This window comes from Carassius auratus, chromosome 18 (genome assembly GCF_003368295.1).
Source record: "Carassius auratus strain Wakin chromosome 18, ASM336829v1, whole genome shotgun sequence".
NCBI classification, from domain to species: Eukaryota; Metazoa; Chordata; class Actinopteri; order Cypriniformes; family Cyprinidae; genus Carassius; species Carassius auratus.
Window position 1 is genome coordinate 16,493,525 of NC_039260.1, and position 12,706 is coordinate 16,506,230.

Sequence of the window (12,706 nt, forward strand, 5' to 3'; positions counted from 1 at the left end):
ATCCATCAATTATTTTAACTGGCTTATGGCCATAATCTTTACTCAAGAATATTATATTTTCCCCAAAACTATTTTACAGTTATCATGTAAAAGCTGGTTTGCAAACATGGCAATACTTCTGGGCAAAAGAACATATTAAAAATCAAACGATATACCAGTTAGGGCCTGATTTATAAAAGGCCAAATATACGGGCAAAGTATAGAAGTATAGATGACTAGGTCTTGGAAGGTTTTTTATTTATTTATTTATTTTGACCTAACTGCATATATTACCTGTACATCATACTGACTGGAATATTGAATGAGCTTCCCTTCTCTTGTAGTGCATAAAGGTTATGCTGAAAGGAAGTTTGCTTTGAAATCCAAAGATCTGTTTCCAACAACTCATGTTAATATTTTTCTCCTCTCTATTTGTAAGTAATATTTAGCGTTGTGATATTCCCCCAAAACATCAAGACAGTGTAAGCATACTTTAAATGTATGGTTGTTACTGTTACACACACACACACACACACACACACACACACACACACACATAAACAAACCTTTGTAAAAGCAATTTTTTTTTTTCAGGATTAAAATTTAAAAAAAAAAAAAGTTTGCTCTGCTACTTGTGAGTACTTGTATTTCTCTGACATTCGTTTTCAGATGCCATTTGGTTTGAAATTGTATTTTCCAGTGCAATGAAAAATCATTAATTTCAAGTATGACTCTGGGTGTCAAAACACTTTTTGGACCACTTTATATTGAAACGCTAAATAAAATAAAAAGCTAAATTTACTGAGGATGTCAAAGCAGAATAGCCCTCTTTAGATGCAAGTAAACAATTTTGTAATAAATTGTGCAGTATGTTAACATCATCTCGTGAGTATTTTTACTTAAATTACTGCAAAGTGTGGATCTACCATTTGCACATAAAATAAAATGTACAATACTGATGTATTAATAGCATCTAAATCAAAATATTTACATATGAAAAACTTTGTATAAAAGCATGTCTATAAATACTTAATTAGGACTATTGAATGTATGTAATTAATTGTTTGATTTTGTATTTATGATCAGATTATGTTTTAAATCGCATTAAATAAAGTAAAAAAAAAAAAAAAAAAAAAAAAAAAAAAAAAAAACTTTAAACCTTAAAATATATGCATTTGAACAAAATATGTGTGCCTTAAATATATTGGAATGTGATTTTCAGCAAGAAACAGAGAAACGCATTAGACATGTGGGCTGCTTTGGTGCTGCCTTTTTTATGTTTCATACATACGATTAGGTTTGTGGTAGGTCAAGGAATCTAAAACATAAATGAAATGGTAAAAATTTAACTATACAAATATAGTTATGATAAAATATTTGAAATTATGTCACACTTCTGTATGTGTAAATATGTTACCGTGTTTACAGTTTAGATGTTGTCAATATGCCCATATTGTACATTGCAGTGTCTATTAAAATGCACAAATGTAGGATTTTGGTCAGTTTTTGTATATTTTGTTGTACCTAAAATGTTACATACTAATACCTAGTTCATATGCAAAAGCCTCTAAGTGCCATCTGAATTTTTTTGTCTAAAATTAGCATTCACAGGCTACAAAGCAATAATAATAATAAAAAAAAAAACTAGATATTTATGGCCACAACATTTCAGATATCCTGAATGAATGGTTTGCATGCATCTAAATGTAGCTCCTCTGATCATTTTGATTATAGGGTAAAAGTGAACATGGGTAGCTGTCAGTGTTTCTTTTCTATGTGTGAGTGTTTGGATCACAGAGTATAAAAGGAGAAATTTGTTTTGAATTTCATGTCAGAACACATTAATCTTTGATACTCCATGGAAAAAATCAATATTCAAAAGAACTCCCTCTTCAAAGTTCGATAGAGGACTGTTACTCTCAAATACTAATGCATATTAATACATCCAAATTTGTACAGTACATTGCAACTCTGAGCACCTTCCCTCTTGGTTTCCTATTCCTTTACAGGCTAGATAATGCCTTGGTCACTATAAATTCTAGAAAATAAAAGTCAAAATAACAGACTACCTTTTGCAGTTTTCCAATCCCAAACAGAGTGCATTAAATAACTGCAAGACAGTGTGTGACAGTCTGTTCATAATCTAGTTTGGGTCCCATCACGCAAGCCCACTCAAATACTGCCCTAGCAGGGATGGACATTGCAGGCCCGTATCTCCTTTCGGTCTTTACAGCTAGTTAGTTGTGCATTCTTGTATCTCTTCTTGGCAGTCATTAAACGCTCCTGGATTCCCCCACCACACAGCTTGGTACAGTCAGTCCATGCAGACCACGGCTTCATTTTGCATCCTGCAGGAATAAACATAGACCAGATACAACTGGTGATCAAATCATCGGTCCTTTTATTTAGAGACACTGTCTGTAGTGGTTAGGATATTATGAATTAGTAAAGGAGAGCTTCTGTCTCATCTGTAGTGGCAATGCTATTAAACAGAATTACTTTAACAGAATTATAGCATCTGCAGTGGAGAGGTTGATTCTGGTTTGCCACCGGAAGAGCGTTGGCATCAGTAGTTCTCTGATACATCATTTCAAATTTTAATGACATGTTGTAATGACATGTAATTTAATGTTATAACTCTGAAGGACTAAAAAAAGAGCTAGCTTTGATTCTATTTTGTTACACCCCAGTATCCACAGTATCAGAAGTATTGATGTTATGATGCTTATTTATAAAGAAAAAATAAAAATAAAAAATAAAAGCATTGTCAGTGTCTTCAGTGGTAACGTTTTGATGCTTATTTTACATATTCTATAAGTGATAACATGATACTGATTTTCTAAGGTCAGTATCTCTATGGGTGATGTGATGATGCAGAATTACTAATGGTAAATGTCAGCAGTAGAGCCATGCATATCAGCCTGGCCTGAGGGGCCCCAACTAATTTACACCCCTAGGGTATGGCTTCAAGCCAATATACAGTACACGTCATATCTCAGACCTGAGCTAGGCATCGGGTCTGTTTTAGGCTTCTCCTTATTCTTATATTTTAGACATCCATCAATTATGGTTATGAAAAAAAAATTATACCGTGACTATCTGACTGACTGAGTGGCTCGGACAGTGTTTAATGAGCCACCAGCAGCAGCAGCAGCAGCGAGTGTGCCTTCAGCCCAGCTGGAAGTGTTCCGCGTGCAACACACACAATAGGCTAAAGCTTGCCGCAAAATCCCCAGTAGACCTTATTATCATGAATGTGTCGGGGAAACAGTAAGAAGATATTTTGATTATTTATTAATAAACTAGTGTTTTTCTGAGCCAGTGTCACAAAGATGAAGTTGACGATCCTGACTTGCCATATCCTCATTAGACACACCTTGAAGAGAGAAATCCATCTTTATGGACTTCATAATGAAAGAGTTTTTGTAGATATATTGTATTTGTCATGTATGTGTAACACACATTTATCTAGGGTATACATTTAAACTAACACTATGATATGTGCTTGAATTGTTTTATATCAATAGATTTTATTTATTTTTTCCCCTAAATTAACTTGATACAAAATGAAATTAAATATCATCACTTTACCATTACATACATAAATGCACTATTTTAGTAGGTGAAATAGTAGTATAAGTTGTTTTGGCAGAAAGGGGAAAAAAGGCTCGGGTTGGAATGGGTCAGTAATTCTGATAAGCTGTCGGACAAAGGTTGGGCCAGGGCAGGGCTAGGGCCTATATTTGAGGACTGTGCATGGCTATAGTCAGCAGCAATGTCATGCTGGCTTGCTAAAAAATAAAAATAAAATAAAAAATAATAATAATAATAATAATAATAATAATAAATTAAATCATGTAATGTGATTATTTAAGGGAACTTCCACCCAAACTTTAAAATTTTAAGTTTTAATTGTTAAAGAAATGTAATTGTTTCACAATATGCTTCACAACATGCTGACAGTTGTAAGTGATTATTAAGTTAAAAAGTTTAAAAGTATTAGCCTTTTTTCTCATGCATTTTTTCTCTCATTTTCTTATTTCTTTTGCTTAAAAAGACATTGATTTATCAACTGTGATTATATATATATATATATATATATATATATATATATATATATATATATATATATATATATATATATATATAACTGTCGTGTTTGTTTTTTAATGTTTTAAAGCAACAATTTTGAGGCAGTTGCATTATATGAACTCACAAACACAGGTTATTTTTCTAAAAATCCATGTTTATGTTCTGTATACACAGAAGAACAAAAGGCATGAGTAAGTAAGTAAAGGATGAGAGAATAGCATTTTTTGTGTGGATTATTCCTTTAACAGTGATACCTGCGAGCTCATCGGCACTCTCCTCCCTTCCCTGTTTGTTCCTCCTCTTCTTACGGTCTTCCTTGCGCCTCTTCCTCTCTTCACTGTTTATGCCTCCTTGATTACACTTCTTGATCTTGCATGTTTTTCTCTGTGTGGTCTCGGGGCACGGATCCCCACCAAACTGAGCATCCAGAGTGATCATGCGTGTGCGGATCAAGTGACCCTTCCCACAGGATTTACTGCACTCTGACCACTCGGACCACTCTGTCATCACACAATCCATCGCTAGAGAGAAAGACATCAAAAGAGACAATATTCAAACAGAGTAATATGCCATCAATATGATCTCAGGGGAAATTGTATGATTTAAAAGAGGATGTTTATTATTATTATTAGTATTATTATTATTATTATTATTATTATTATTATTATTATTATTATTATTATTATTATTATTATCATTATTATTATTATTATTATTAATTTATTAATTTATTTTTTAATAATATTACTAGTAATAATTATTAATTATTAATAATATTTAATTTAAAAGTTGATATTTCAAGATCAGGTATGGGAAAGACTGTACCTAGCTTTATTTTCATACAGATAACAATCAGATAATATTAGTTTTCGATTTAAATTAATTAATTTAAAATTAGACATTTCAACCTCAGATACGGGAAAGATTGTACCTAGCTTTAGTTTCATACTGATTATATAATCATAGAATATTTGTTTTCAATTGAATTCATTATTTTAAAAGTAGACACAAGCCTTTTATAGACATATTTTCTCATGTCTCTGCATCAAATATTTGCTGAAGTTTGTTGAAGTTGAATTTTTTTTTTTATTGTCAGTGTACACAAATAAAAGTAAGCCTTTTTTTTTTTTTTTGATTTGATGGATTTTAGTCTTATCCGTATCTGAGTATTTAAGGTATCTTTAGAAAGTACATTTAGATTTCAAATTCAATATTGATTTTAGAACTGTTGAAAATATTTACAGTATCTAATGCAAGTACTTTAAAATTAACTGTAATCAAATTACCTAAAAATGAGCTGTAATTTAATTACAGTAATGCGTTACACCCAACACTGTCACTGGTTCACATCACAGCTGTCTATCTTTTCAGTGTATTTCTGATAAAACATTTCAGTCATGACAACTCTCTGAGTAGTTTTATGTGTTAAATTATTTGGTCTTGGCATACTAGATCTGCTATGTACGCTGCTGCAGAGCAAGTATGGAATTGCTACCGCCAGTAGATACACAGACACACTACTGTGACCATGTAAAATGTGCTTCTGCTGCATGAATAGACATAAATAAATGTAATAGTAGATCTAGACAGGTGGCTCTGAGGAAGAGGAGGATTTCAGAGAAATTCTAATAGTGTGTTGAAGGACAAGTTTACAGTGAAAACTGAACCAGAATCTTTAAATTCTGAGCGAGCATTTTCATTGCCTTCAGACCATTCAGCTTTTGTCATGTAGTGAACAATATGACCGCTGGCAAATTTATTTAAAGGAACTATCTGCCTGCGCAATCCTTATGTCATGACTCAACCAGAAATGTAATCTTAAATTAAGCCCTTGTCAAGACAATTTTGGAAATAATGTGAGTCTCTAAAATAAATAAATGAAATCTGCCACAAGAGGTATTAATTTGTAATAGTAATGTATTTCTTAAAAGAAACCAAGGCTTCATTATCTCACTAAAATGTAAAGTACTAAATAAGTAAAATCATTGTATGTTTCAATAATAAAATAGTGATATAATATTTGTCTGCATATAATAAGGGCTTTGCATTGCAAATATACAACAGTTCAATGAAGAAGTTGAGTTAAGAAGTTGATTGTCAGAAATCTTCTGTCCTGTTTCTGGAGCTACACACTTCAGATGTCCCAACTTGCATAATATCTGCACTAAATCATATCAGAGATTAGAATTGGAGTGTCCCAAATCATGCCAAGTTGAAAAGAGTATCCTACAGTTACTCAGATGGTCTGATATTTCAAAGGGTGGGGCAAGCCAACTTGTTATCACAATGTATCTCTTTTTTTTTATGATGGATGGCCAGACAGGTCAGACTTTAACTCTACTTCTCCTGGAGCTACTGTCACAATTAGGACTGACTAACACACTGGCACACACTGAGACACATACTGTGTATCTGTTATGTGTGAGAGCTGTTAACTGTTATGTGTGTGTGTGTGTGTGTGTGTGTGATAGAGAAAGAGCATGTGTAACTCACGACACTCTGGCAGCATGCATTTCTCCATCTGTTCCAGCTCCTCATTGCATTCTCCCAACTCTGCAGGTGATTTGAGCATACGCTGACGCATCCGTGTGCCTTTACCACACGTCACACTGCAATCGCTCCAGTCCGACCAGGGGGACAGTAAACATGGGATTGTATCTATACACACAAAAAACTCAGCATCATAACACTGAGAACTGCAGACATGTGGGAGTTTATTCTGTGTAAAAACATTAATTTGGACTTGTTTGTGAGAATGTTAATGTAGACTTTTTGTGTGTGTGTGTGTGTGTGTGAATAAGATAATATTGGCATGCATGCAAATTTGAGTGTATGTGTATTTTATAATATAAAAAATATATATATATTTTTGTATTTGTTATTTATAAAAAAAAAAAAAAAAAAAAAAAAACATGTTAAATTGGCTGAATATGTTTGCGAGTGTTTTTTTTTTTTTTTTTTTTTGAGTTATTGATTTGAATATGTTAAAGTGGGGCAGTGTGCTCACTACTTGTGTTCTGGGTATCCATATGAACATGTGAATGTTAATATGTACTTGTGGAGATGCGACCCAGACATTCACAGACACTGTGTGGGAATCTATTTAGCATACATGGATGTGCATACAGTATATTAATATAGACATGCATGTGAGTGTTTGCACTCACGGCATTCTGGCATCATACACTTCTCCACTTCCACCACCTCAGCCCCACAAATGGAGCCATCAGATGGGGGCATTTTCACCATCCGCTCCCGTCTTTTCATGCCAAGCCCACAGGTGGCGCTGCATGCATCCCATTCACCCCATTCAGTAACCAAGCAACTGCTTGGAGCTACACACAGAAACATACACAATACAAATGATAGGAGCACAGAATTCTGTTTAAAGATTATTAAAAAAAAAAGATAATAATAATAAAAAAAAATGTTAAAATATAAAATAAGGATTTGAATGGCTAGTTGTTATTTTAATTTATTCTACTAATCTGAACAATACATGAAAACAGCCATAGAACATTTAGATGAATAAGGATGTTAGCAGGAATCCAAGTACAGTAAATTATGCACAGGAACTTTGGGTATAGGAACATTTTAATCAACATTTCCTTCCCCCACAATTGGCAATTGTCAAAATTAATAAAAAATAAGTAAACTGTGATGAATCAATAAAACTATGACTGTAAACATCTGTTATATTTCAATGAATTTGGCTTGTTATGAGTCCACAGGTAAATAATACTCACAGCAGTCCTCATTGACAGTGCATGGCTCTGTCTCTTCAGTGGGATGAGTGCAAACAAAGCCATCATCTGGAAACTGTTTTACATAGCGCTCCCTAGAACGCACACCTGCTCCACAAGACATACTGCATGGTGACCATGTGATCCATTCCGACATCATGCACGTGGAAGCATCTGTAAAAGATCACTGTTAGTCATGTCCTTGTTAAAAAAATCTTTTAACACTCAGCCACCAGCCCTGCTAAAAAAACACAGATCAAATTAAACCTGCAAGCAGCGATGAACGGGCCCTCGCACCCGGGCTCACCAGCAGCGAGTGGCTTTAGTAAAAAGGTGAACGGTGAGAAATGTGCATTTAAAGTCATAAATATAAGTGGAGAATATATATAATATATATTCTATATCTATCTACATCTATATCTATCTATATATATATATATATATATATATATATATATATATATATATATATATATATATATATATATTCCATATATATGCCACTCTTCCTGTTGCCAGCAGGTGGCGCTATCATTATAATGGAATATTGGCCTTCAGGTGTGTTCAGGCCAGGACTCTCATTGAACATGTGAAGTTTGTGGAAGATTGAACATTTTATGCCTGAGTCACAACAACTTCCCTTGCTGTGGCGAGACATCAAATTTTGTCCTGGCGCCATAGATACGCCCTTTAACAAAAACTCAAAATCTCCACAATTTAACATTGCACAGGCCTTTAGATTAGACTGACCACAAAAAATACATTAATGTCAAAAAATTTCTAGGAGTAGTTTGTCACAGTATAAAATAAGTAACTTCCTGTTGCCAGCAAGTGGCGCTATGACTATGACTGAATATGGGCAGGTAGATCTGTTTAGGTCAGGAGTCTTATCAAACATGAAGTTTGGGGCAAATTGGACATTGTATGTCTGAGTTACAGCAACTTACTTTTTCATGGTGAAATATCGAAATTTGTCAGGCCGCCATGGACACACCCTTTAAAGAAACCTCAAGATCTTCGCAATTTAACATTGCAAAGGCCTTTAGATTACACTGACCAATTTTGGTGTTGATCTGAATAAATCTCTAGGAGGAGTTTGTTAAAGTACAACCCCTGAAAATGGCAAAAACAACACCAATTTTGAAGAGAAAATTCTAAATAACCGACTTTCTGTTGGGATTCGGATTTCGTACCAAGAGACTTTTTGGTAGGTATTGGTGTGTTACATGTGTCTACCGATTTTTGTACATGTACGTGAAACGTAGCTCGAGGCGCACTCCGTTGAAATTGTATGGGTGGCGCTATCGAGCCATTTTGCCACACCCGATGGAATATTGGCCTACAGATCTGTTCAGGCTAGGACTTTTATGACACATGTGAAGTTTGGGGAAGATCAGACATTTTATGCCTGAGTTATAACATCTTTTATTCCCATGTCGAGACATCGAACTTCGTCATGGCGCCATGGACGCGCCTTTTAATGAAAACTCAAGATCTTCACAACTTCACAACAGGCCTTTAGATAAGACTGACCACAAAAAAGACACTGATGTCATAAAATTTCTAGGAGTAGTTTGTTGCAGTGTTAAATGTGTCACTTCCTGTTGCCAATAGGTGGCGCTATGACTATAACTGAATATGGGCATGTCAGTCTGTACAGGTCAGGAGTCTTATCAAACATGTGAAGTTTGGGGCAGATTGGAGTTATAGCAACTTAATTTTTCATGGCGAATCATCAAAATTCGCCAGGCCGCCACGGACATGGCCTTCGGCGAAAACTCAAGATTTTCGCAATTTAACATCTCAAACGCCTTTAGATTAGGCGGACCAAATTTGGTGTTGATCTGAATAAATCTCTAGGAGGAGTTCGTTAAAATACAACGAATGGAAATGACAAAAAATGCTCAAAATTTGCTCATAATATTAAAAATAACCGACTTCCCATTGGGTTTAGAATTTTGCTCCAAGAGTTTTTTTTTGTAGGTATTTGTGTGTTACATGTGTGTGCCAATTTTCGTGCATGTACGTGAAACAAAGTTGGAAGGCTGTTGATTTTTTTAGCATAGGGGCGCTGTCGAGCCATTTTTCCACACCCTCTTCTGAATCCTATATCAGATTAAAATTTTCACCAGGTTTGACGCATGTGCAAACTTTCATGACTTTTTGAGCATGTTTAAGCCCTCAAAAATGCAATTAATTATATATATATATATATATTTATTTATTTATTTATTTATTTATTTATTTTTATTTTTTTCAGCCTTTACTCCAGTCTTGCAGTGTCACATAATCCTTCAGAATTACTTTTCATCAAAGAATCCTAAACAAAATGTCACAGGTTCCAAAAAATATTAAGCAGCAAAACTGTTTCCAGCACTGGTAATAAATCAATATATTACAATGATTTCTGAAGGATCATATGACTCTGAAAACTAGAATAATAGCTAATGAAAATTCTGATTTGCATCACTGAATTAAATTATATTTTAAAGTATATTAGTTATGTATATGTATAAATAACCTCTGACACAGAGTAGAGTGGAAACTTCTCACAAGGCGGCTAAGTTACCGAACATCTGAACATAACTAACCAAATGCATATTGACTGATCTTCTTCTGAATGTTCAGCAAAAAGTAAACAAATGTATATTTCTGCAAGGCTAAATATTGTGGAAATATCAATATTAATTTTGTCTAGGCAAAGGCATTCCTCCTGGAACATAACTAACACAGTTTTGGAGGGTATTAATTTCATAATCTGTGACAGCTTATTTAATGTAAAAAATTATACATTGTATTTAATGCATAAGTTACACGTACAACAAACTGGTAATGTCATAGTGGTATTGTGTACTGTAATATAATGTAGTCTGAGCTATACCTGTTGAACCATGGACAGCACACGCTGTGTTAATCTAATAAAGATCTTCATCGCTAGCAAACAATAGCCTTTGCAAATTTTCTTTCAATTGACTGTAGATCCAGAGCCACGTCTTCAATGCTCTTGATGTTCTTAAACTTTCTGTTACAATTCTGAGTGAACCGCTTCAGACAGCTCAGCGCAGGCGGCAGGGAACTGAACGAATCATTCAAACAGATTTGTGAACCAATTCACTGGTTTGCCAACTGGTTTGACACATTATTTTTTATTTTTTATTTTTGTGAACAGAATTTACTCAGAAGAGTGAATCATTTGCGAATGGGCATCGCTCATTGCCAAGAGAAAAGTGGATGGCACGTTAGGAATAAACTGAAGTATTTAGAACTTGTATTGCATTAAGATAAAGAAACGAGAGGAATGTCGCCCACAATAACGAAGTAAAAGTTCAATAAACTCAAGTAAACTTGCCAGTGTTTCCTGTCTGAATTAGCAATAAAACAAAATAAGCTATGCATTTTTTTTTATAGATTTCCACTCTGGCAACAAAAACTATGCAAAAGCTGCTGTGACCTTTTAATTTCCATAAAGTGGAAATCAATATTACTGCCCGTAGAGAAGTAAGATGCAACCTTACCCAAGAATGATGCAAATATTATGTTTCCTGATAAAAAAATATCTAGTTAGCATTGCTTTAGGGCATTTAAAAAAAGTTCCTGTTCAAGACAGGGTGCCCCAAGATGTCTGATCAATTAAGCTCTTGGTATATACAAAAATGGAGAGTAAAGGTTGGCTCACCATAAAATTATATTTTGTTATGTTTTGACTGGTAAATTTAAAGAAAGAAATAAAGAAATAAAATAAGAAAGAAAGAATGAAAGACAAACAACCAAAAAAATGAATGAATGAATGAATGAATGAACCATGTATTAATCAATCTGCTATAAGATAAAATAATTAAATAAATAAATTATATGTTATAATACTTCCTACCCCCATGATTGCTATTTTGATATTGTGACTTTACATACTATATTCTACTAACAATTGTGGATATCATTATGAAACTTCCATTTCATCAGCTGTAGGTACCCCAAAAATTGGAGCTGGTGTCCAAAAATAAATAAATAAATAAAATAATAATATAATAAAAAAATACAAATTATATATATATATATACTTATAATATATAATATAACTGATTATAGTACATAATTAATTGTATTATTATTATTATTATTATTATTATTATTATTATTATTATTATTATTATATTTTTTGATATTGTTGTTATTGATATTGGCCAGGACTCATACCAAACCCTTGGAAGTCCCATGAAAATAGTCTAATAGTTTTCAAAGTTATAAGCATTTTTAGCAATTTCATTATATTTTATGACCACAAGGTGGCACCAGTGGCCGAGTAATATTATTCTGAAGTCTGAAAAAAGACCTATAGTAGACTTGTTCAGTACATTTTAATCAGAGATAATATCGATATGAATGACAATAACTTCTATGTTCCTTTCCATATGGGGACTAAAATCCTGATTTTGTGTGTGTTTGATTCTGACCCTCATCACTGCAGCCGGGCCCCATGCACGGCTCAAAGTCTTGAGTATGCGGACAGGGCACACTGAGATCCAGCTGTGCCTTCAGCATCCTCTGCCTCATCCTTTTCCCCTTCTCACATGTCGAGGAGCTGCACGCGGACCACGGAGACCAGTTGGAGTAGATACATGTCTCTGGAGTGTCATCTTACAAAACAGAAAAGAAAAAGTAGGAGGATGAAAGACTCATAATAAGAACATTTCTGACTGTAAGCATTATTGAATCTCATAAAGGGAGTGCCCATAAGACATAATTATTATTATTTTATAAAAAAAAAAAAAAAAAAAAAAAAAAATAATAATAATAATAATACTGGGAACGTTTTTAAGCTGTTGTTGTTGTTTCAAATACACATCTGTGAGATTAAATGGAAAGCAAATATCAACTTTTGCTTAAACTTTTGT

General features: G+C 33.7%; 1 protein-coding gene across 1 annotated transcript in view; it reads right to left on the reverse strand.

The window, feature by feature from the left end:
- Window positions 1–1,132: 1,132 nt before the first annotated feature.
- LOC113118547 (spondin-1-like) overlaps window positions 1,133–12,706 on the reverse strand; it is a 199,962-nt gene continuing 188,388 nt past the window's right edge. Inside the window, exons 11-16 of the mRNA XM_026287803.1 lie at window positions 12,266–12,448; window positions 7,818–7,988; window positions 7,239–7,406; window positions 6,565–6,729; window positions 4,326–4,592; window positions 1,133–2,327 (exon numbers count right to left, since the gene is read on the reverse strand). Of these exons, the coding sequence (XP_026143588.1) occupies window positions 2,164–2,327; window positions 4,326–4,592; window positions 6,565–6,729; window positions 7,239–7,406; window positions 7,818–7,988; window positions 12,266–12,448 (1,118 nt within the window). The 3' untranslated portion in view covers window positions 1,133–2,163. The remainder of the gene's footprint in view (window positions 2,328–4,325; window positions 4,593–6,564; window positions 6,730–7,238; window positions 7,407–7,817; window positions 7,989–12,265; window positions 12,449–12,706) is intronic.